General features: G+C 55.0%; 5 protein-coding genes across 5 annotated transcripts; 3 read left to right on the top strand and 2 right to left on the bottom strand.

The window, feature by feature from the left end:
• Positions 1-22: 22 nt before the first annotated feature.
• On the bottom strand, positions 23-1,464 carry SPBR_04243 (serine/threonineeeee-protein phosphatase PP1-1; the record flags this gene model as incomplete). The annotated part of the gene is made up of 3 exons (XM_040762526.1): positions 23-214; positions 298-1,238; positions 1,317-1,464. The coding sequence occupies 3 exons, from the start codon at positions 1,462-1,464 to the stop codon at positions 23-25; spliced, it is 1,281 nt and encodes a 426-aa protein (XP_040621548.1).
• An 874-nt stretch (positions 1,465-2,338) lies between these two features.
• On the top strand, positions 2,339-4,764 carry SPBR_04111 (uncharacterized protein; the record flags this gene model as incomplete). The annotated part of the gene is made up of 2 exons (XM_040762394.1): positions 2,339-2,649; positions 2,736-4,764. 2 exons carry the CDS (start codon positions 2,339-2,341, stop codon positions 4,762-4,764), a joined length of 2,340 nt encoding a protein of 779 aa, XP_040621547.1.
• A 1,691-nt stretch (positions 4,765-6,455) lies between these two features.
• Positions 6,456-7,181, top strand: SPBR_04432 (uncharacterized protein; the record flags this gene model as incomplete). Its single annotated transcript, XM_040762715.1, has 1 exon — positions 6,456-7,181. The coding sequence occupies one exon, from the start codon at positions 6,456-6,458 to the stop codon at positions 7,179-7,181; it is 726 nt and encodes a 241-aa protein (XP_040621546.1).
• Positions 7,182-12,599: 5,418 nt separating this feature from the next.
• Positions 12,600-13,877, top strand: SPBR_04276 (uncharacterized protein; the record flags this gene model as incomplete). The annotated part of the gene is made up of 1 exon (XM_040762559.1): positions 12,600-13,877. The coding sequence occupies one exon, from the start codon at positions 12,600-12,602 to the stop codon at positions 13,875-13,877; it is 1,278 nt and encodes a 425-aa protein (XP_040621545.1).
• A 2,334-nt stretch (positions 13,878-16,211) lies between these two features.
• On the bottom strand, positions 16,212-21,056 carry SPBR_04035 (uncharacterized protein; the record flags this gene model as incomplete). The annotated part of the gene is made up of 4 exons (XM_040762319.1): positions 16,212-18,340; positions 18,425-19,156; positions 19,247-19,805; positions 19,881-21,056. The coding sequence occupies 4 exons, from the start codon at positions 21,054-21,056 to the stop codon at positions 16,212-16,214; spliced, it is 4,596 nt and encodes a 1,531-aa protein (XP_040621544.1).
• Positions 21,057-22,763: the final 1,707 nt, after the last annotated feature.

Genomic DNA, 22,763 nt, shown 5'->3' with positions numbered 1-22,763 from the left:
TCGCTCCGGCCCAAAAGACCGCCTACAAAAAGTAGTCGCTCGGCCCCCTACGGTTAAAAGGCGTGTGGCGGAACTCGTCGGGTACGGCCGAGAAAATACGGAACTTGGACTCCAGGTTGTTGTCGACCGTCATGATGGACGCAACATTACCACACCGATAACAGTAGTTAGGTGCTGACCAGACGGTAACAACGGACTTTTCGGCGAAGTGGAACTAGAGTCAATGTTAGCAAGGTGCCATATTTTTCGGCAGATGTATACCCACACAGAGACAAGTCACAGAAGGACTGAACCCACCTTGTATCCCTCATTGACCAGCTGGTGCGCACGCGCAATTGTCTTGAGCCCGTTGACGTGGTTGAACTCGTGCGCCACCTTGTCGCCAAACAACCAGCCAGCACCGCGCGGACTGACCGCCCACGCCTCAATATCCTCCGGGTCACTCCACACGAGGTCGCAAAATGCGCCTTCGTGCGGGATCTCCTGGGCACGCGCGACAACACGGATCTGGTCAATGGTGCGGATCTCCGGCGACAGACCGCCGTGCACACACAGCACCGTACCGTCCACAATGGCCGCCAGCACAAGGAAATCAAAGACCTGGCAGCACGCCTTCCATACCGACGCGTTGCCGTACTTTTGCTGGCACTCTTCGTAGAAACCATACACTTGCGTAATCTGGCGCGACTCGTGGTTGCCGCGGACCAGCACAATGCGGTCCGGGTACTTGGCCTTGAGGCACATGAGCAGCGTAAACGTCTCGAGACTGAAGTAGCCGCGGTCGACAAAGTCGCCCAAAAACACAAAGCGCGAGTCGGCCGACTGCGACGTGCTCGATGCGCCCTCAGTCGTGTTGCCTGTGCGGCTGTTGTCCGCATCGCCGCCGTTGGCCGCATCGATTGCATCCCCCGCCGCCGCTGATGCGGATGCTGATGCGACGCCTTCCGCTCCCTCTGCCTCGCCACCGCTGCTGCCTTCGCCGTCGTCGTCGAATGCCGCGTCGTCGCCACCGCCAATCAGGCCCGCGTGCAGTTTCCTCCGTAGCCGCGGGTTGCGGATCTCCGTTGGTGGCTCAATGTCCTCCGAGGTGATCACGGCAGTCATCGTCCTAGGTGCCTGCACGTCTGTCTCGCCCGGCATGCCACCCGCTACGCGGAACAGCTCCAATAGATCGTAGAATTGGCCGTGAATGTCGCCACAGATCGTCACCGGCGTTGAAACAGGCTGGATGTTTGACTCTGCGCGGCGTCCGTCAGCATTTACCATCTCCCACGACCAAAGGCACACTGTACCTGCTTCAACACTTCAACACTCACCCTCCATCAGCACTTCCTTCACCATCTCGCAGAGCTGCTTCATGACGGCCTCGGGTAGGTAGTGGCACTGTTTCGCCTCCTCGAGCCACTCGTCCAGGCCCGCGCCCGCAGTCAGCTTCGCCGGCCCTGGTCGTGGAACGTCGGCCATGATATGTGTGGTGTTCAGGGTATCAAAAAGAAGTGTCGTGGATCCAGTTCCGTATGGGTCGCCGCGGTCCGCGCCTCTCGATGGCTGTCAATATCGTCAACGTTTCGTCGTGATGTCTGAATCGATTACAAACACCGTACCCTTGAGGAATGATAGGGGCCTGCAGCGGTACAACAGGAAGGTAGCCGTCCAAGATACAAGTATTCTGAGTCTCGTCGTCTTTGTGTAAATAAAACTAATTGCCGTCCGCAGCCAGTCGTTCTTTAAATTAGGGCTCTATACGGCGTTGTCGTCGATATGCTGTTTGTTGATGAAAGAAGTGGAAACCCGCAAAGGCATTGCCACTTTCGGGCCTAAGATTGCTCGTTTTGCTGGCTATCTTGAGCGCTGAAGTGCCTACCGCGCTAGCGCTGAGCGTTGCTCTGGCTCGTGGTCAGGCCTGGCCGAAACACGGGCAGACGGACTCGTCCTCGTGCCTTCCCTGTCAGTACCCTGAAGAGAGTTAGGGGGGGGGAGGCTGTCGGCGAATCAGTTGATCCGCTCTGATAGGTAGTAGGCGCTGGGCTCCACTCAGCCTGCTCAATACGTCAATTTAGGCCACTTGCGGCAAGAGCACGTAACTAACAATGGCCAATTTTCGCAGTGAACAGCTCCTGCCCAGCTCGGTCGTCGTAGCGGCCGGATCCTGCTATTTCGAGCCTTTCGGAGAACGTCATGCTTCATTCACCGGCTCACGATATTTTCACAGCATTTGCACCTCCCGTCTCGTTCCAGTTCCTACGCCAATATATGAGAGCTTGACAACGCAACCTACACGGACCCCCGTGCTCGCCACATATGCTGCTATCACGACCGTGAGCAGCCCCGTCCCCAAATGTCGGCGCCCCAGGTGCTGTCGCGCAAGGCGAACGGCACACAGCCCGTGGCCGCCAGCAAGACAGCAGCCACGACAGCATCACAACCTACAGCCACGGAAGCAGTGGCAACGACAACAATCTTACCGGCCGACGATGCTGGCAAGCCCGCAAAAACCAAACCGGTGCAGGAGGGCGAGAAGGTGGTGATCCGTCGCCTTCCCCCCGGTCTGACCAAGGACGAGTTTCAGTCCATCCTGGGAGACGAGTGGAAAGAAGGCAACGGCAAGATTGGCTGGCTTTCCTTCCATGCCGGCAAGGTGTCCAACGAGTACGTATTGGATCCCGGTGCCGTCTTGTTACAGCGCAAGTAAAGTGTCGATTTACTTACCAGACTAGTCATTCCAAGCCCTCCAGCCCCGCCTACGCAACCGTCCACGTCCTTGACCGGCAGCACCTCAACGCCCTATCCGACGCCGTGCGCACGGCCTCATGGTTCGACAACCGGGAAGCGTCGACCTTTATTGGTCCCCCGTCGGCCGAGTTCTCCTTGTACAAAAAGGTGCCCAGCGGAAAGCGCCGTGTGGATAGCCGGCAAGGCACTATTGACCAGGACCCGGAATTCATGGCTTTCTTAGAGGCCCTGGCCAACCCAGCTGCTGCGGCTGGTGGCAAGGACGGCGCGTCGGCTGCAGATAACAGCGACCCGTCCGCCGCAGGTGGCGGCGACGACGACGGCAAATCGAAGAGCAATGCCCAGTCCACACCCCTCATTGACTTTTTGCGCGAAAAGAAGGCCAACAAGAGCAAGGAGGCGGCCCTGGCCAAGGCCGCTAAGCGCGACGGCAAGGGCAAGGGTGCGGCAGGTGACGATTCAACCAAGAAGGGTCGCGGCTCCAAAGATAAGGATAGTGCCGGTGCCGGCAGTGGGCGTGGCGACCGCAAGGAACGGGAGAGCCGGTCCGGCCGGTCCAAGGGCGGCACATTAAAGATTCTAACAAAGAAAGCCGGAAGTGCATCGGCCGCGCCTAGTGGCCCGACGCCGTCTACGGCCGCCAACAATGCGCTGGCCGCCGCCGCGGCAGCACGCGACGAGGCACCCAGAAGCCGCCGTGCGGGCATTCTGGCTGCTGCCCGCATCCTACAGCGCGACCTTGGCCTCAGTCCGGGTAACGCTCACAGACGAGCGCGTGCCGCTGCTGCTGCGCAGGCCACGGCGCAAACTGAAGCCGACTCAAAACCCAGCGGAGCTACCACTGGTAAAGGGGACGGCAAGGGACATAAGGACGACGGGACCACTGCGCCAGGCGCCGCCTCCTCAAATACAACTGCATCGGCCTCGAAGACAGCCACAGCCACAGAGGCTTCTGCACAAGCTTCTGGAAATGCAAAAGGCGGGTCACGCGACGAGCGGTCCGCTCGCGGGTCGAGAAGCAAGAAGAACGAGTCAGGCAAGGGACGGGGTGGCTCTAATGCGGACAAAGGGTCTGACAATACAGCGCCTCCCGCACCAACACCTACGAAAATTCTCTTGAAAAAGAAAGACGATACTACAACAACAGCACCATCCACGACTGCAAATACGAATGTACCTTCCCCTGCGGCAGCTGCAGGGACAGCGACGTCTTCTCCGGCCGCGACCAAGGCTGGCAGTGGCAGCAAATCTGAGACCAAAGAGAAGGGAGGCAAGGCGGGTGGTGGTGAAGGTGGACGGGTCAGAAACAAGAAAGACGGTGGCGCCAAGCCGCAACCGGCACAGTCCGGAACGGGTGGACCATCGGCGTCGCCCGGTCCCACGCGGGCTTTTGTCAAGCACGCAAATCCGTCGCAGGGCGTGACCGAGGGATTGCTCAAAGAAGCCATGCTCGGGTTCGGCGCCGTGACCTTTGTCGAGATTGACCGCCGCAAGGGATTCGCCTTTGTCGACTTTGCCGAACCGGCCAGTCTTGCGCGGGCCATGGCCGCATCGCCCATCGCGATTGCGCAGGCCACTGTACAAGTGCTGGAGCGGAAAGACCGCGACGCGAAAAAGAGCGGCGGCAGTGGTGGTGGTGGTGGCGGCGGCGGTGAAAAGGGAGGCGATCAGGGGCCGCCTGCCAAGAAAGCCGCCAACCAGTCATCGGCTGCCGCCGGCGATACGCCTGCCGCAGCAGCTGCTGCCGCTACTGCTTCCACGTCGGATCAGGTGTCCGTCACTGGAAGTGCAGTGGGCGGTGCGGACTCTGCCGGCGCCGATAGCAAACGGCCACCTCGCCGTCGGGGCGGACGCAAGCGCGGAGGAGGAGGAGGTGACGACGGCGATGGGAAAGAAGGTGGCGGCGGAGGTGCCAACGGTGCCAACGGTGGTGGTGTTGGTGGCGGCGGCGGCGGCGGCGGCGGCCACCGCAACAGACGTGGTGGAAATAAGGCGTCGGCTGAGGGTAGTGCCCCGAAAGCTTCTAATTGACGGCCTCTGTCTTCAACTCATACAATTAAAGTAGGTCATGCTGCAGCATGAGAAACATCCGTATACGGTCTGAGATGCGATCATAGAAGGACATAATCCCTATCGCTTTCCAGTTTCGTTGTCAAATTGAGCCTAACAATAGTGTTACACTTTGCCCACATGGACGCGTTACATGTCAAGTCAATTGAAAGAAAATCAAAATCACCGGAGTTGAGGAATCGCATCGCAGGGTTTACTTAGTGCACGGTCGCGGTAAGAGCGGGCCGCATTTAGTGAGGGTCTAGTTCAGTTCACCGCTTAGTCATACTTTGTCTTCATCCTTCCTCTATGGAACACCTTACTCGTCAACGAAATGCATCGGCGACGACACAAACGCAACTAATAATTACTTTAGTGCATGCTCGTTGCTACAGAGCCCTGCATCTGCGTCGCCTGGCGCTTTTAGAGCACTACCGCCGTATGCCCAGCAGTCAACCTGGGTTTCAGTGGCCGCGGGCCTGTTGACCGTCGGCCGTTTTATTGAGGCTTTGATTCGACAGTTTGCGGACGTTTGCGGATGTCTCTTCCAGTGACCTGTTTTATTGGCCAGCCTCGTGACTAAAGACCCTTGGTTTAGTCAACGAATAAGGCTGTGCTACATCAAGCTTGTGTCGCCTTTGATTCAGTGGCCTCGTCGTCCTCCGCTCGTGCTCCTACTGGAGGCCTTGTCGTCAACGTCGGTGGAGGAAAGGCGAACAATTGTAGACAGGCAATGACACAGAGGCGTCGTAAATGGTAGTAGTAGAAAAATATAAAAGGAGCCGTCGCCCATGAAAGATTTCCATTTTGCAAACGCAGCGCCTCTTTGTCGTCTTTGTCTAAATATCAACCCCTTGCATCGTTTCGACGAGGCCATTGTTTACATTCTGTCTCTCCCTCGTGAGATCGCTACAATCGACAGCTGAGAACGACAAGAACAGTGAGTATTCGTTACCAGGCCATGAGGCATGGACAAGCCAATTGTTATGTCGCTTGAAAGAAACTAACAGAGCAGGAAGATTTACAAAGAAAGGAGAGCGAAATCATCAGCCCGACGACCAGGAAGAAAACAAACAATCCTGCTGCTGCACATCAGGAGCACAAAGAAAGATCGGCTCTCTAAATTTCGCAAATAGCAACATCGCCTCACAACACAGCTCGGCACGGAACAAAGGGTGGCAGCATCCAAGTGCCCGGAATAGCTCCCTCGTTGTGCTTCACTTCAAAGACAACTTCACTTCATTGTCCCTCGCCCCCTATCAACACCCCTTTCTCTCCCGTCGTGCTTCACTTCGTTTCGAGGGCAAACGATCAGCCAAGGGATATCCAAAACACACTCATCATCCCAATAACAAGACAAAAGATACCATATACCTCCTCCGTCTTCGGTCCTTCTTTGTGTCTATCGAATCTATAAGACGCGACTTCATTCACCTCGTCGTCCTCTTCCTCGATTGATACAAATATATCTCAACCCAACAACAGTCTTCCACAGCTACCTTTCCATCGCCTAAAAGAAGCGTCAACAAGAACCGACATTGCCTCGAATCTCAGCTTCATCACGCTCGGCATCCCAGTCCTACTTACAATCAAGTTGTTCACTTGGTTTATGCCTGCTTCTCCAAGCAAATTTTGGTCGCCCATCTCCATTTTCAATCTCTCAAACCACCATTATGTCGCGCTGGGCCCTTCCCTCCTCGATGTGGTCGACCTTCGCCGCATCCCGCGACAGAACCTCAAGCCGCGTCTACTCAAGCAAGCCCTACCGGGCCATCTATGAGGCTCCCACAGCAGCTCCCTACAGCCTCAAATCACGGGTCTCAGTCTACAATGAGCCCTTTGTTTACAGCAAACCCTACTACAACCGGCCAGTCAGTTCTCTGTACCCTCCATACAGTGGAAACTACGGCAGTTCTGCGGGATACGCCGGCTACGGTGCCTCGGCTCGCAAGTCATACGAGCCCACATACACCTCCTCCTATCCCAAGCCCTACTACACACTAGCTCGGGACGCCTACGACCATGAGCGGTCATATCGCCGCTATTCATCTAGCCGCGACAAGAAGCCGTCCACGGCCAGAAAGTCGGTCCGGTGGGACGACGAGACCTACAACGGCCGGCAGTATGACTGGGATCGCCGCTACGACCGCTACGGCGGTGAAAACAACTATGACTACCACCAGCGCCATGACCGCTATGGCCGGCCCATCTCGGATGCGCGCGGCACCTCGCCTCGGGTCACGGCCGCGGGTGACACCTACACCTACACCTACGCCTCGGCGGCAGCGGCGACCAAACCCCGGGGGAGCATGTACTACAAAGACGAGGCGGGGCGCCGAACGCAAAAGGATTTTGAGTACGGCTACAAGCCACGGTCCTCCCGGCGGTCCAAGTATTGAGTGGCACCGAAGACGGACTGCTCAATACTATGACATCCACCGAACGACAACAGCAAGACAGAAACAGAACGACGACATTCGAGATGCAGAAACAACGATAGAACAACAACACCACCGGCAACGGTACATAGACAGCACCAACATATGGGCAACTCCAGAAACGACCAGAAACAACAGACAATCGACTACTTTAACAGAACACAACGTTAGACGACACAAACGAGACAACACTACGGCAGGCGAGGAAACAGTTATTGGGGGTTCGAATTTGACGCTTTCAATTTGGTTGGATTTTTACGGAGTCTGGATCGTCTCCTGAAATGTTTGCTTTTTTTGCAACATTTTTGTCTGTCAACGCTGGAGCTGTGTCGTATCTCAGTTCATGACTCGCTCCTCACAGGCACAGCCTACCACTTTCGCTTTTTAGGTCTAGATGTACTGTATTCTTGTTCAAGCTTTTTATTCTAATTGCATTTCCACTTGTGTTGTCACAAGCAGAAAACTTCACTATTCATGTATCACTCTTATTCTGCAACCAGATAGATCACCAAAGCAAGCAATATTTTGTCGGTTTGAAAAATTCAACGCACCCATTGTCAGGAGTGTAAATGTCTCGATATAATACGTGACCGAATCTAAAATGATTTTATGATTGTTCAAGTCATGATTACTGGAAGTAAATTCTGCGGCCTAAATATGCGGCTAAGTGTGTCGTTTGACCCTTTTTGGTTGCCAAGTTGACAGTATTGTTGATGTCCAAAAACAGAAACTCTAGCCACAATAAGTCCCGAACCACAATCATCCATGGTCAGAATTAGTAGAAGTAGTCAAGTTCGGGCATTGTTAAGACTAGAGTTGGAGTACCGATGAATTGACGCCATGGTCTGTCTTATGGCGAACAATTTTGGTGGCTTTATCGTGGCAACGAAGACAATATGCGGCTATTCAACACGTAACAACGGTCCGAGACAATTTGAATTTCGTCAGAGTCTATATCAATGAACAAGCCCTCAATTCAGTGTCAACAATTACTGTGCATCGTCACCATCGTCTCGTCAGTCGTGCTGGGCTTTTGGTGTCAAACGGCAGCCAGCATCCTCCTGCACATCACCAGCACCGTTGAAGTCCTAGTTTGAGCCACGATAACGAATGAGAACCCCGCGGTCCTGTACAAACAGCCAAGCAGCATTGCATAAGAAGAAGTAGTGCTTCCGGATCGCCTCTAGGAAAATAGGGATCGAACAATGTCATGAAAGTAAATAGGACAAGACCCCACCTGTTTGGCAGACGGCTACCAGTGCACACCAAGTTCGGATGGCCATACGACGGCATCAAAGAACCGCGGAGGCAATCGTAGCATATGGCGACATCTCGGTAAATGTCATAGTCGACTTTTGTCACATAGAAACGTTGAATTGCGGGTGAATTGCGGGTTGGGAAGGGCAGGTCCGATAGCAAATGAACCCCGAGACACTTTCCCGTTCTTGGACACGCGGAAGAGAAAGGCGAAATCGCGGCACGAGTCGCAGAGTGGGAGCCGAACAAACGCACACGATGTTGATGAGAGATCGCACGTTTAATTTGCATTTTGCCGTGGACTTTGTCCGCTTAGTCTCTTGGGGTGATGTGGTACTTGCACGCTCTTGCATCTCACATTGTTGCCCAGCGTACCGTTCCTTCCTCTTTCGGAGTTCGCATCATTGTGCCTGTATTCATATGGCAACAAGAGGTCGTTCGCACCTTCCCCATCTCACATGCAAGTCGCTGCGCTGAATTCTTAAAATAGGTGCATGAAAGTGAAGGTGCAACGAAGGGGAAGCGAGTTTGTGTTGGCTAAAGCCGTTTATTTCAGCTCCTCCTTGTCGATACAATGCTAGCAAGAGAGCGTCGTAATCAGCGGTGATGCTGTTCTTGTTGCATCGCTCCTTCTTTAATTGAATGGCGTGTGCGGCGCGAATAGACGGTCGTACTCTGTCATTCACTTACACTCCTGAATTGGCAAGTGGGGGCATGGCAGCAAGCTTCCTCCCTCGCTGGGTCCCGGTGGACGGAGTAGTGCGAGGCGGGCAGGTGCGACGCGCGCAAAACGGTTTGCCCAAGACGGGGTACAGAAATGCAGACACAAAATAGCAAGCAACACAAGTAACGTCTCAGCCCTGTCTGGTGTACCTTCGCAGCTACGCCGGGCGACGAACAAGTGTCAATACTTCGTTAAGCCTTAAGTCTACCCCTCCACACTTTGCGCCAAATTGGTGCCCGTCCACCGTTGGTTGGTCCTGTACCTTCGGGACGGTCCCTTGCACGCCAATCCAAGACAAGGACAGTTCGACCAACAATCCTGTTCCTGCCAAAATATGTACGAATTGTCGAAAGGAAGGTACGATGCTACGGAAGTTTTAGGGAACGAGGAAGCCGCGTCCCACAAATTACGCAGATTTGGTTACAAGGGCGGAGAAAGCGCTCTGCGCAATAAGGAAAGAACGAAGTACCTGTTCTCTTTCTTCTGCAAGGGAGCAAAGAGGGAAGGAGAGAAAGAAAGACACAAAAAAGGTGACGGAAAAGGGAAGAAGAAAGAACACAGCAGAAGCTCCAGGAAGGAGCAAAGGGTGCGTGCAGAGTGCGTAAGGGAATGAACGATGATCAAATTACCGAGGGGGAGAAAAAGAGAGACATGCGGAGATGCGCAAAAACAAAACAGGGGCTGCGGTACCAACAACGAGGAACGCCCACAAAAAGAAAAGAAAGAAGACTGCGACAGAGAAAGCCGAACGCGCGACAAACACGCCCGCAAACGATATCTTACAATGTGAACGGCTGATAGATCCAAGGCCTGCCATCTTGTCACAACAAAGGGTTGTCTTGGTTGACAGGCAAAAAAAAGGAAAAGAAGAAAAAGAACGCAGAATGGAACGAGACGTGCACGGACGCGACAGGGGTTGCCGAAACCAAGAGAAGGAGAGAGAAAGGCAAAGAGTCAACAGCCTAGAGGCTTTTTGTCACAAGAAGACGCGCGAACAAAACCAGACACTCAACTCTGTAATCCTACGGAGGACGACATGCAGAGTCAGTAATAGCGGCACTGCACAGTTTTTCGCATGAAATGCGAGACGGTCTGGCCAGGCTACAGGCCGAGTTCGCTGAGATGAGTTACAGAGGACATGGAAAGGAGAAGGTGGAGGATGACGGGGCTCATCAACCAAAGGCGAACGGGCAGCCCTGAATAGGAAATTTCGAGGAAAAAAAGGCGATCGAGGAGGAGACGACACCGAAGCGACTCTGGCTTGAGAACTGGGATGCTCCGCCATGTGCGCGTGCTGTGATAGGTTCACCACGCCCATTTCCCCCAAGGCAGCCGATGGTGCTTCACACCCTCTTCCCTCTCTGCTTCCCCAGGAACCAACCATTTCCTGGCCGTCCGAAGGCACACCGTCCAGGCAGACACGCGAAACTGGCGCCAGGAGCCAAGCGTGACGGGGCTCTGATCTTCGACGCAGTGAACACGGAGGGGCAGCAATGCCCTCTGAAGCACAGCAACACAGATTAATAAGAAGCGATGGACAGCCCCCTGGTCAAGGCTCTTGCTTCGCCCCGTACGCCGTTGTGAGCCTGGCCAGGACCGACCTCACAAGGCAAACGGTAGTTGGAACACGTCTGGTCTGCCGGGTGCTCGCAAACAGCAAGCCGTTTCTGGTCGAATCGGACCAGATAAAAGGCAGCAGCAGCCGGCGTTGTGGCTTCGACCGTTATTGCTTCGTTTCTCTCCCTCACCTGTCGTCGACGGTCGTTTGAGCTGTTGACGGTCTCGACTCAAGAGCACAGTGGGACAGCACAAATCCCAACACATCGCAGCCACCATAACGCCTATCTGTCCCACCGCCCATCCCTGTCGCGGGCCCTCCCAGTTCCCTGCGGGTTGCCTACACTCCTGCGCGGCATCCCGGCCCTTCCTCTTCCCTCAAAGCCCACCACACCCTGGACAGTCGACTCGCAACACTTTGTCTGCCGTTATCCAGTCGCCTTTTTTTCCTTTCCGAGCAGGCTGTCCTGTCCTGGCTTCGCCCACACCTCATCCACACTCGCGCAATTGTTCCCGCACCCCCCCACCCCGGCTTCGTTTCTCCATCACTTACAACCAAACTTCTTCTTCCGGAAGAAAGAAATACAAAGGCGCCGCTCTTTGCTCCTGCGAGCTTGTCGCTTGTCCGCTTGTTCTCCGAGTGACTCGTCTGCCTGGCGGTTTTCCGTCTCAACAACCTTTTATCTCTCGCTCGACTCGTTTACTTCATTTACTGCTTCAAACCAAATTTATACTATCGTCGCCCTTTCTCATCTTCTTTCTTTGTACACGCCTTTCTTTTCTCTTTCATCCTCACTTTCGGTCCAAAAGACCCAGAAAAGGGGCTCCCCTGGTCTCCTAATAATACCGATTTATTTTTCTTCGCCGCATTAGGCTCAATCCCTGTCTTATACGTTGGAGCCCAACCACTTTATCCTTTCGCAGCCTTGCCGCGTCTGCACAGCCCAACTGCGCACTATTCGGCGCCCAATTTACCATTTCCCCTGGCCCTGGCCCTCGTACATTTCTTGCTCACCTTCGTCCTGTCCTTATTGGGACCTCGAGAGTGTTTTGAGTGCGTGGAGTACGGACCATCAGTACTGCAAAAATATTCGAGTTCTCACTACTGTTGTCGCCTTTTTCGTGCATAACCGGCCAAACCCTCCGTCGAGTTGCGCTGGCCAGTTGTTGTCCGTCTGTCCAATTATACACGCTTCTTACAATCCGCCTTTTTCTTTTTCTACTCACTTTCGTTTCTCTTCCTCTCGCTCCCTGCATGCTTCCCCCACACATGTTTTTTCTCATTCTATAGAAAACCTTCTTAAACCCTTGGGCATCTTTGCAGCTTACAGCTTGCCTTTCTCCCACCAAGTTTCTTCTAGTTCCGCATATTTCCTCTCCTCTCTTGGCTGCACTCTTTTTTTTTTCATTATTTTTTAGACTCTCTTTCTCTCTGCTTACACTCACCAACCATCTGTCTCGCTGCGTTTGTCCGACCATCCAGTAACAGCCACGCCATCTTGCGTCTCGATCTTTCAGTGTGGTTGCCATTTTTTTCGCCGCGCACAAACAAACCACACCATTCCCCAAACAAACGTGCAGCACGACGCATCTGTACATGCACACGATCAGCAAGGAGCAAATCCCAGAGAAAGGGCACGCCCTAAACTAGCTCGCACATCCGTTGGACGAGAGACTGAGGAAGATTGAGAGAGAGCTAGAGAGCGAGAGGCGGCTACATACGCATCCACCAAGCTGAGCTTCTACTCGATCACAACGACACACCACCAACCCACGCTTGCCTTTGCGGCACACCATATTTAGGATCCGGACCATCCCACTTTCGGACCACAGCCGTCAGGATGTCTGGAAGGAGAGTCAACTTCCGCGAATCGCCGCCGTCGAGCGCCGTGTCGTCTCGCTACACGAGTGACTCGGGCCACGGCTCGACGACCGACACACCCAGCAGCCGCCAATGGACCGACCTTCCCTCCCTCCAGAACCACTGCCGCACTCTGCTTGCGGAGAGCGACGACTGGAAGAAGCAGGTCAACGAACTGGAAGACAAGCTCGCGGAGGCCGAGGCCAAGTGGCGTGCCGTAGTTGAAGCCAATGACAAACTCGAAGGCGAGAAGAAGACACTGTCCAAGGAGAACGAAGAGAACAAAAAGTACATTGACAAGCTCGAAGACACCATCGATGACCTCAACATGCAGCTCGCCGAATCCAACGCACGCCTCAACGAGGTGCAGCACAATCCTGTCTATGGAACACCCGGCACCAGCCCTCACCACCTCGCGGACCACTTGGGACATGCGGACACCAAATCCGCGTCTTCGAGCTCGAGACACGCCAAGGAGGGAAAGACGTCGTCGTCGTCCAGCAAGAGCAGCAGCAATGCCGGCAGTGGCACCAGCTCCGGTGGCAGCAGCCACAACAGCTCGCGCGCCAAGGTTGGCAGCAGCAGCAGCACGAGCACGGCCAAGGTGTCGCGCTCCAGCAGCAGCCGCCACAACGGCAGCGACCACCAGTCCGCCAAGGACCAAAAGGCCCGCCTCTCGCAGCGCTTCGATCCCAAAGACGACGGCCTCGTCGGCAGCAACGCGTCCGCCTCCTCGGCCGCCTCTTCCTCGTCTCAGAAGCATCACAAGAGCGGGAGCAGTGGCAATGGCAGCAGCGGTAGCAACGGAAGCAGCACTAGTGCTGAGAGCGGCGGCATGCGGGCGCCGCCGTTGCGAACGCGCCGTGGCAGCTATGTCGAAGGCTACGGCCCTGGCCCAAGTGCTCTGGCAACAGCTGGCTTATTGACACCCCAGCGCTCGCCCATCTCGCCCAACAAGGGCGTGCCCCGCTCAGCACAGGCGCCCAGCGTCGTGACCGTTGCTGGCGGTCCTCCACACGGCGGCTACTACACGCATACTGGCTATGCGGCGCCGCCCCCGGCACATCAGTATGCTGGACCGCCAGCATCGTCCTCTGGGCTCATGTCGCCGCGTGGTGAAATGGACAAGGACGGCATGCGGCCCACGGTCCATCTTCTCAACGACATGACCCTTGACCCCGCCCAGGACCCGAACTACTACAACGCGTATCCTTCCGCCCGCGATCCCCGCTACGATCCCCGCCTTTCGCGCCGGTGACGACGACACTGATAGTCCTACGTTTGTTTATACCTGTCACAGTTTACGCATGCAACTACGCGTCGCACTTTTATTCCGCTTGGACCGCTGGAGCTTATGCTTACGCCCTTTTTTCATGTTTTACTGTTGTATTTTTTACCCGACTTTTCTTGTGGCTTCTTTTTCGGCTTTTCCATTTCACAACGCCCGTTTGCTTCTCATATCCCCCATTTTCGGAGTGAGACTCTTTACATTCGGTGCAGCGCAAGAGGCCGTTGCTGTTTGTACGACGAGGACGACAACGGCAATGTGCAACAACGACAGTGTAACAAGGGCACGGGTAGGATGTGATGGGGAGAAACGGTGCAGAATTGGAACACAGCGGCGTCTTTTTTTTTTTTTTTTTTGTCTCGGTTTGCATTTTTCACCATTATAACCTCGATTATAGACTAAGGGGAAGGCATGTACAACAACCATCACAACCATTTTCATGTATTCGGTTTAGGAGGATGGCAAGGGGGCGAAGAGAGATACCACGTCATGTCATGTTGCTCCATAAGATGTCAACCATCTGCAAAGGGATGCTTCTTTTTTTTTCTTTTTTTTCTATTACAATACCTGTCCATCGCTGACGTTGTTTCATATTTGTGTACTGATGGTTGTTTTGCTAGAGCATGGACGTCAAGGGAACATACAATTAGATAAGAGGAGGAGCACGGAAGATAGGTTATGGGCCTTCAAAGGTCGCATTTCTTCACAGCGGAAAGCTAAGGCCAACGCCATCGCTTGGACAACTTTTATACGGATACCCCCAGGATGATTGTCAAGTTGAAAATTGGTACAAAACCTTCAACACCCAATTTTGTGCCCATTCTCACTGTCATCGAGTGCCCTTTTTTGGTTCACTTTCTTCATAGACGCAAAGGCAACTTACACCGAAAATGGCGGCCTTCGTTGGCTTGCCACACTAAAATACGAAACATTGCACTAAATTTGTCATATTTACGGCCCCCGAGCAGCACAAGTGAATTATACGTATCATTTGATTTTCTTCCGTCGCTGCCCATAGCCTTGTGACTGTTCGTGCAGGTCGCTTGCATCCAGGCAGCAGTAGCTGGCCCACTCCCCCTCGATGACAAGTTTCCGGCGCCAGCCATATCAACCCCCCCTTCTCGCATATCCAGACATGTTGAAAACGTCCAAGGAGGGAGTCACTCGTCGGAATGCAACATTAAATTCCTTCGGACCAAAAAACGAGGAGATCCACCGCCAGAGCCTGCCGTTCCCCGCTCAAATCGTGGACTGTTGACATTCTGACCAGCTGGCCAGTCATTGGACAAATGTAAACAAGGACTGCCGTATCGGACGGGTTCGAGCCATCTTTTGCGTCTCTCTTGGTAGCGCCGCGATGGGTCCGCGTAAAGTGTGGCAGAAACCAAGGAACCATTCCAGGCCCAGCAGTGGCGGGCGCCAACCAGCAGTCCGTCCCCAAGGACAGCGTCCGAACATCCGCCGGATTCACATGCCGTGATGCTACCTTCACGTTGGGACGCGTCAAGGGGACGATCTGTGTTGCATCGGCGTGACTTGATAATATTTGATGTGACCATCACAAGATCTTTCGTCGTTGCCTGGTTTGCCGACGGCAAAGTGCCACCCGGCATGATGGCATGATGGCTCGTCGTATGTCAAGCCAGTCAGACCAGTCGTTCACCTGGCAAGGTAAAATTGGATTGCACGAGCAAAACGGTTCACCTGTCGCCAGGTGAATGTAACAATTGCTAGTATCATACTGCAACGGAAAGTTTGCACTTTGACCTTTATACTGGTAATAGAGAGATAATGAAGAGCAAAAGACGGCTTTTATTACGCTTTATGGGATATCTAACATTGTCTTCTTAAGCAAAATAACTGCCCTTTGTTTGCGAGCATAAAACTATTGTGCACAATACTGTGTTTTCAGTAAGAAACTCCTCTCCAGATACCGCCTTTCCAGTCGCCGCTGCCAACAACCAAAATAAAACATAGGCCAGAATAAACCACACCAACGCCGATCAAAAGACTAAAAGAATAGTAAACAAGATAGAGGACAAAGTAAAACAGCAAAGCCCCCCAAATAATCATCAGTAGACATAATACATGAAACGAAGAAAACGGTACCCAAAAAGTACATAGTAGTAAAGACAGAGAGGCTCAGGGTGCAAACCGGAAAACAAGAGTAAAGGCGAAAAGACGATATAACAAGGCTCGACAAAGGCGTGGTAGCCAACGGGATAGGACGAAAGTCAGCGTCTTTCAAGTATCCCCTTCAGAACCTATTTTGTGCCCCTTTGGCGGACGCCTTTTATAGTCGCGCTAATTAGGAGGCGAGGCCAGCAGCCTACGCAAGACAGATTCTTCTGAGGCGTCTTCCTGTTGCTCCTGCTTTAGATTCTGCTGTTGCAACTGCTGCTGCGATATGGGTGTAGGTGCCTTCACAGCAGTGGCGGGAGTAGCATTAGAAGCTACAGCGGGAACAGGTGTCGAGTTGGTAGCGGCAGGGGCGGATGCCGCGGCGTTGGGAGCAGGAGCCGGGGTTGGTGAAGTTTTGTTGACGGCAAGACCGGAAGCACCGTTAGCGGACACTGCAGAGGCGGACGGCGTAACCTTGAGGCCATCGGTGTGAACATGTTGCTGAAGCATCCAAAGACGATCCTCCGGTTGCTGAGGTGTTGTCTTGGATGTCGCTTGAGAAGGCGTTGCGGGCGCCACTCCAGAGGTAATAGTTGGTGCCATCGATGGTTCCGCCGTGAGTGGTTTTGCCGCTGCAGATGTGACCGTCGATGGCGTAGTAGCCGGTGCGGCCGATGTCGTCACCGGTACCGTTGCGGGAGCTGCCGTAGAAGGATGAGATTGCGGCTGGGGAGTTGAGGGAGATGTAATGGACTGCGCAGTGGTGTTGGAAGACGGTGTGGAGTGCGCCGGTGCAGGAGACTGCTGGCCGGCGGGCTTTGTTGCTTGCACCGACCGAGCAGCCTGTGCAACCGCCGGAGACTGAGGCGTCAGATTGCGAATCGGCGAGGGTGAGGACTGCATGGGCCGATGCTGCTGCGCATGCTGGGGGCCAGGAGAACGGCTAGGACTAGTTGATACCTGTCGGCCGGCGGCCAGGCGCTGTGCAGAAGTTAACATTGTCGAGGTCGGCCGCGCTGCTATCGCCGCGTTGTTGATGGCATTGTTGATTGCCGCCGCCATGCCCGCCGTGAGATCTGCGGTAACAGATTTAATCGAGGAGGATGTGGTCGACAAAGAAGAAAGATGCTTGTTGCCGGGTGTCAGCGGTGGCCGGTCGGCAACGGATCCGTTGGTCTGTTGCGCAGCGAGAGCCTGTGCCGTGGCCGGGAAGCCACCACGGGCGGCAGCATTTACAACATCGGCAGCTGTCACCGGAGCGCGTTGTGGCACGGCACTACCAGCACCGGCGCCCCCAGCCGTAACAGTGGCTGTTCCAGCAGTCTGCCGTGGGGTCAGCTGTGCCTGCTGGGACTGTCTCTGCTGGAGTTGTTGCAGCTGCTGTTGGACGGCCGGCGAAAGCTGCGTTGCACTGGCGAGCCGCGGAGGCAAGTTGCTCGTCTGCGGGTTGGGGGCAATGCTCTGCATAGCCGGCGGAGCTCCAGCACGAGCCGGACTGTTTGTGGCGCCGTTCGGTGCAACAGTGGCTGGTCGGGCGCTACTGTTGGCCGCCGGATTGCCGTTGGTTGTGCTATTGTGGACGACACTGCCAGCTCTCACAGGGGTTGCAGCGTGGGAAGGGGCAGGAACAGGTGCCGTTGCAGGCGCCGTTGCAGGCGTCGGCGACGGGACAGACGCGACAGGAGTCTGGTTCTTGTTGTCTTGTAGGCCGCCCGCAAGGGTCATAATGCCCTGCACGCGTGCCTGCTCCTCCTTGTTCGTAGCCCGCGCCCGCTCTTCGGCCTCTTTACGGGCGGCCTGGCTGGGAGCACGCGTTTTAAGCTCGCCGGTCACACACTTCAGGTAGTACGGCATTTCCGTATTGGCCTTGAGGAAGAACAACTTGAGGTTGCGCGCCTTGTCCTTGAGCTGCACTTGGCTGCGATCTTTCAGAATATCCGATATCGTACCGTTGGCGCCAAATAGTTGGAGGATTTGAGACCAATGGGGGCCCTTGACCATATCAAGACCCGCCATAAGTGCCTGTTCCTCGTCGGGAGACCATGGCCGCCGCGTGCTATGCAAGCCTTCACGCCGTGTGTGGCCTTGCGTCTTGGATGCAGCAGCTTGGCGGGCCTGCTGGTAGAGGATGGAGCTCGGTGACGACTGGTTTGGTGGCAGAGACCCGCTGCTGCCGTTGCCGTTGATGTTGCTCACCGGCGGTTGCGGTGGTGGCAGTGGCGGCGTCGGGACCGTCTGGAACGGGAAGGACGGAGTGCGGTTGTACATAGCCAGGTTGTTGGCAAACGTGTTTTGCATACTCGATAGGGCGGCTAGAAAAACAGAAGAGTCAGATATAATGTACTGCATGCAGTTGCGGATGCCGCACGGAGAGATCTGACAAGAAGTTGGCTTACCATTGGCTTGGGCAACAGGAGACTGGGTCTGCTGCACGTTGTAGGCCGGTGTCGGAACAAGTGCCGGCGCGGGAGCAGGCTGTGGCTGCGCGTTCTGCGCGTCTTGGCCCAGCTTCTCCTTGATGAGCTTCGTCAGACCCGTTAGATCCATTGCGCCGTCGGCCGAGGCGGGCGCAGGAGCCGTCGGTCCGTTTGACGGCGGTGCGACGGTGTGCGCGCGTACCGATGGGATCGTGGACAGGGCCGCCGGCGTCGATGCCAGAGGGGGGGCGGCCGGTGTTTGTGATGTCGATCGGGCAGCCGACCGTCGCACAGCTTCTTGGATGAGCCGGCTGACACCCTCCGCCATCGGTGATGCCTCAAGTGCAGGTTGGGCGTTCATGCCGTTGGAGGAGTCGATCACCATCGGCCCGGCACCACTGGCGGCTGCAGGGGCTGCCGATTGTTGCGTGGCTGCCGACGGTGCTGCCGTGAGCCCATCTGATGACGCCATGGCAGCCGACAACATCGAGGCAATGCTGTCGCCCATGGCGGTGAAGTCTTTCCCGTTGAGAACAGACGAATCCACATCGTCGCCCGCAATGTCGGACCCGTCACCGTTGCCATCGTCGTCGGATGGGAACTCGATGCCGTGGGAATCAGCGTAGCGAAGAACGACATCTTCGTTTGCACGTAGGTAGGCGCTCAGCTCGTCACGGAAACCGTCGAGGGTGTACTGTTCCTGGAGTTGTTCTGCGGTGTGTTAGTAGTGTCCCAGAAGGCAAGCGAAACTGGGGATGAATGACAATTCAGAAAAAAAAGAAAAGAAAAAAAGACACGCACGCCTTGATTCATCCGTCTTTGCCGATTCGAGCAGTCGTTCTTTGGCCACCATCATGTCCTTCATAAACTCTCTCTCGTACTCAGTCAGCGGCGAGTCGACGTGCATGTTCTGCAACTGTTCTTCGAGGTTAACGGGGAACAGGCGCTCGAGAAACTCGCTCCGCTGCTCCTCGTTAGGCAGCCGAACCAGCTCGGCAGCCAGCGTGCGATATTTGAGGCTGAGAAAGAGCGTGGCCAGGTCCTTGTTGAGGGCGTCGGCTTCGGGCAAGAACGTCGAGAGGAAGTAGTCGTGCGCTTCGATGAGGGGGATGTCGTCAGCTTCAAAGATGCTCGCGGAGATCGTGGCCATGTTGGCCATCAGAATCGTCTCCTGGTCGCCGGCCTCTTTGATGTCCAAGTCCTCGGTGCTCAGAATCGCGGCTGTCTCGGAAAACAGCTTTCTGGTGTTGCGGAAAGCTGACCACAGCAACTTATACACACGCCGTGTTTCTGTCGCTTCACCGTCGTGCGTTGGGTCCAGGCCGGGGTTCTCGCTCAATGCGTACAACAGTTGCACCGCCTAAGGTTGTGTTAGTAAGCCCACAGGGCAAGAGGCATAGGGTGCCGAGATAAAGAGAAGTGGAGGTAAACGTACATAACTACCAAGCAATGGCAGGCCCATGGATCGACTGATGTACGTGGGATTTTGAGCAAAGCGCATCTTCGCCGACTCTCGTGACGGTGCGCCCATATGATTTGCGCCAAACCTGGACTCCCCACCAGGAGACGCGATATCCCTCCTTGAGCTTGCCACATCTTTTGTCGGGGCACTGAGTCCCGGCGTCTTCGACGCGGCTGGTGTTGACACGATCGGCGCCGCCGCCGGTGGTCGTGGAGGTGACTTGATGGCTGTAGAGGAAGCAGGAAGCGATGGTGTTGAAGTAGCCGGCGTGGTCGTTAAAGAGATTGGAGCGGAAGGCACAGGAAGAGCGGGATTTGGAGCTGCTGGAATGGGCACTGTCGCGGGCACGGCCGGCGTGACGGGAGTAGCGGGCACCGCAGGATTCGGGAGAGGTGGGGGTGTAGGAGCTACTGGAGTGAGGGAGACGGAAGCTGCTGGTGCAGAAGGAGCTGGGGTGGGTGACAGTGTGGTGTTCATGGAGCCAAGAGCAGACTTGAGCATCGCTTCGAGGTCCATCGCTGGCGGTGCAGCGGATGGTGCAGCAACAGCAACGGGTGTTGCTTCTGCTTCGGGAGGCACCTCCACCTTGGCCCTCTTGGCCTCGCTGCCTTGGTTGCCATCGTCGCCTTCGTCGGCTCGTGGCCGCTTAATTGCATTCTGAAGAGACTCCAGCAAGCCCGCGCCGAGTACGGTGGACGCCGCAGCGAAGCTGTCATTGGTGGGCTCGGTCTTGACATTAAACGACGGAGCTGGAGCTGGCTCAGGTGCAGCAGTTGCAGCAGGTGCAGAGGCAGAGGCAGAAACAGGCGCAACAGGCGGTACCGGTGGAGTGGATCCTTTCGATACAACCGGTGGTGTCGCAGAAGACGGTTCGACGGGCGCAATGGATCCGGTGCAGGCATTGGAGACTGCCGGTGCTGTAGCCGCTGGTGCTGGTGCTGCCGGTGCTATTGATGCTTCTGTTTTTTCTGTGTCTACCGTGTTTGAAGGAGCATCTGTTGTGGAGAGAACCGGAGTGTTGGAGGCTGGTGCGGAAGCTGGGTCGAGGGTCGGAGCTGGCTCGAGAGGTTGGGGCGTCGTCTCGACGGTCGCCACAGGCGGTGAAGCCTCGGGGACGGCAGCGGTGCTGCCGCCACTAAGTTCCGTCATGCGAACAGATATCCAAAGCGCCGCCGAAGACAGCAACAAAGGATGGATAAAACAAGATAAACAAGGACGTACGACGATGTGGAGTCGGGGTAGGCGAGGAGGACGGGATTGCGACGGAAGCAGTCCCTTTTGCGCCGGCCGCGGAAACTGATGAGATGCCGGATTGGGATGCCGGGGACGTGCAGCGCTAGAGAGAACAGATATCGGTGGTTCGGATCCAATAAACGAGGAGAAGGTGGATTGTGCCGAGCCAATGCTGTGGACGGTCAATGTTGTCGTCGGCGACGCGATAACGGGGTGCCGGCAGGAGCGAAGTTGGATGCGCGGCAGAAAAGCAGAAGGCGCCGGAAAATTAAAATTTTAAGGTTTTTCCGGGGTTAATCCGGGATTGCTGCCCTTATTTCTTGCCCCAGCGCTCTCCCCGCCTTCTGATACACATCATGACTTGGGATGAGCGAAAACGACGTAATGGCAACTGGTCCAGGCGAAAATTACCCCATACCCCAGATCATTGATTTCTTTTGGGCGACGGTAAATAGACACGAATAGAGCGTCGCTGGCGATGAAAAACTCTGTACATCTAACCAATTGCATCGGTCAAGGTACCAAAAAAAATACAAAGTACTACGAGCACATACACTCGATGGTATTACTGACGTAGTTACAACAGTCTAGTACATGTCATTGGCTATGACAGTGCCGATATTCCAGAGACGTCTATAAACGATATCAACTCATAGCAATCAATTAAGCTGAGTTCTGGTCGTCGTTGGTGGCATCGTGTGCTTCAAGAACCGTGGCGGTGCATTACAGCCACATCTGAGATCACTACTAAATACAGTGGCAAATACTATGCACTGTAGTATGCACTGTGCTTCACAACACTTACACCACAGACTTCCCAAAACAGCAAGGTTGCTCGATGGGTACTGAAGCGGAACATGTGGAAGAAGTCGTACATGCGAGGACGCTTAGGCCCAGTTGCACACCATCGTCTCGATACGAGCCAGAATTTTGCCGGTTGTGCGGGTTCGTACTTTGTATCGTGCACGACGTCAATACCACGCCTTGCCACAGTGCCCCAGATTCTCGGGATTTGGAGGTGCTCAGATCGATCCCAGGTGCCTGGAGACTGGAGACATGGAGACTGAAGGGCTGAGATGGGCCCGCCGGTGGAGGCAGGGGGGAAAAAGGCACGGGCGGGAGATGCTTTCTCCTTACGAGGCCAAGGTGGAGTATCAATGGCCTGCTCGAGATGGAAAAAGGAGCGTGTTGGGACCGGCCAACCCATGCGCTATGCATGTTGGAACCTGCCAAAGCTGAAATGGTGTCTGATGATGGACATAAAGTACGGGCAACCTGTCAACAACAACGCAAGCACAGCGGCACGTTCACCTTGTCGACTGAATCTCCGCATCAACGAGCTTCTTGAAATCCAGGGAGCATGGTTCAACAAAAGGCCGGTTAACTGGAAAAGAAATGAGAGCAGCGACAAGAGACCCGGAGAGATGAAGCAGAATGCTTTTTGAGAAGCAGGGAAAGTAGACAAATTGGAAAGATAAAACGAGCAAGGTGCCCAGTTAGGCCTGCAGGTAGTAGACGGCGTGTGGTTTGAATTTGCAATGCTCAAAGCAGGTTACACAAAATGGCAAAACAGGACCAAAAAAAAATGAGGAAGACAGCCAGTACCATGATTGACGGCGCCAG

This window comes from Sporothrix brasiliensis (genome assembly GCF_000820605.1).
Source record: "Sporothrix brasiliensis 5110 chromosome Unknown Cont16, whole genome shotgun sequence".
In the NCBI taxonomy this organism is placed as follows: Eukaryota; Fungi; Ascomycota; class Sordariomycetes; order Ophiostomatales; family Ophiostomataceae; genus Sporothrix; species Sporothrix brasiliensis.
The sequence above is the reverse complement of the archived record's forward strand: the minus strand, read 5'-3'. Positions and strand labels throughout refer to the sequence as shown.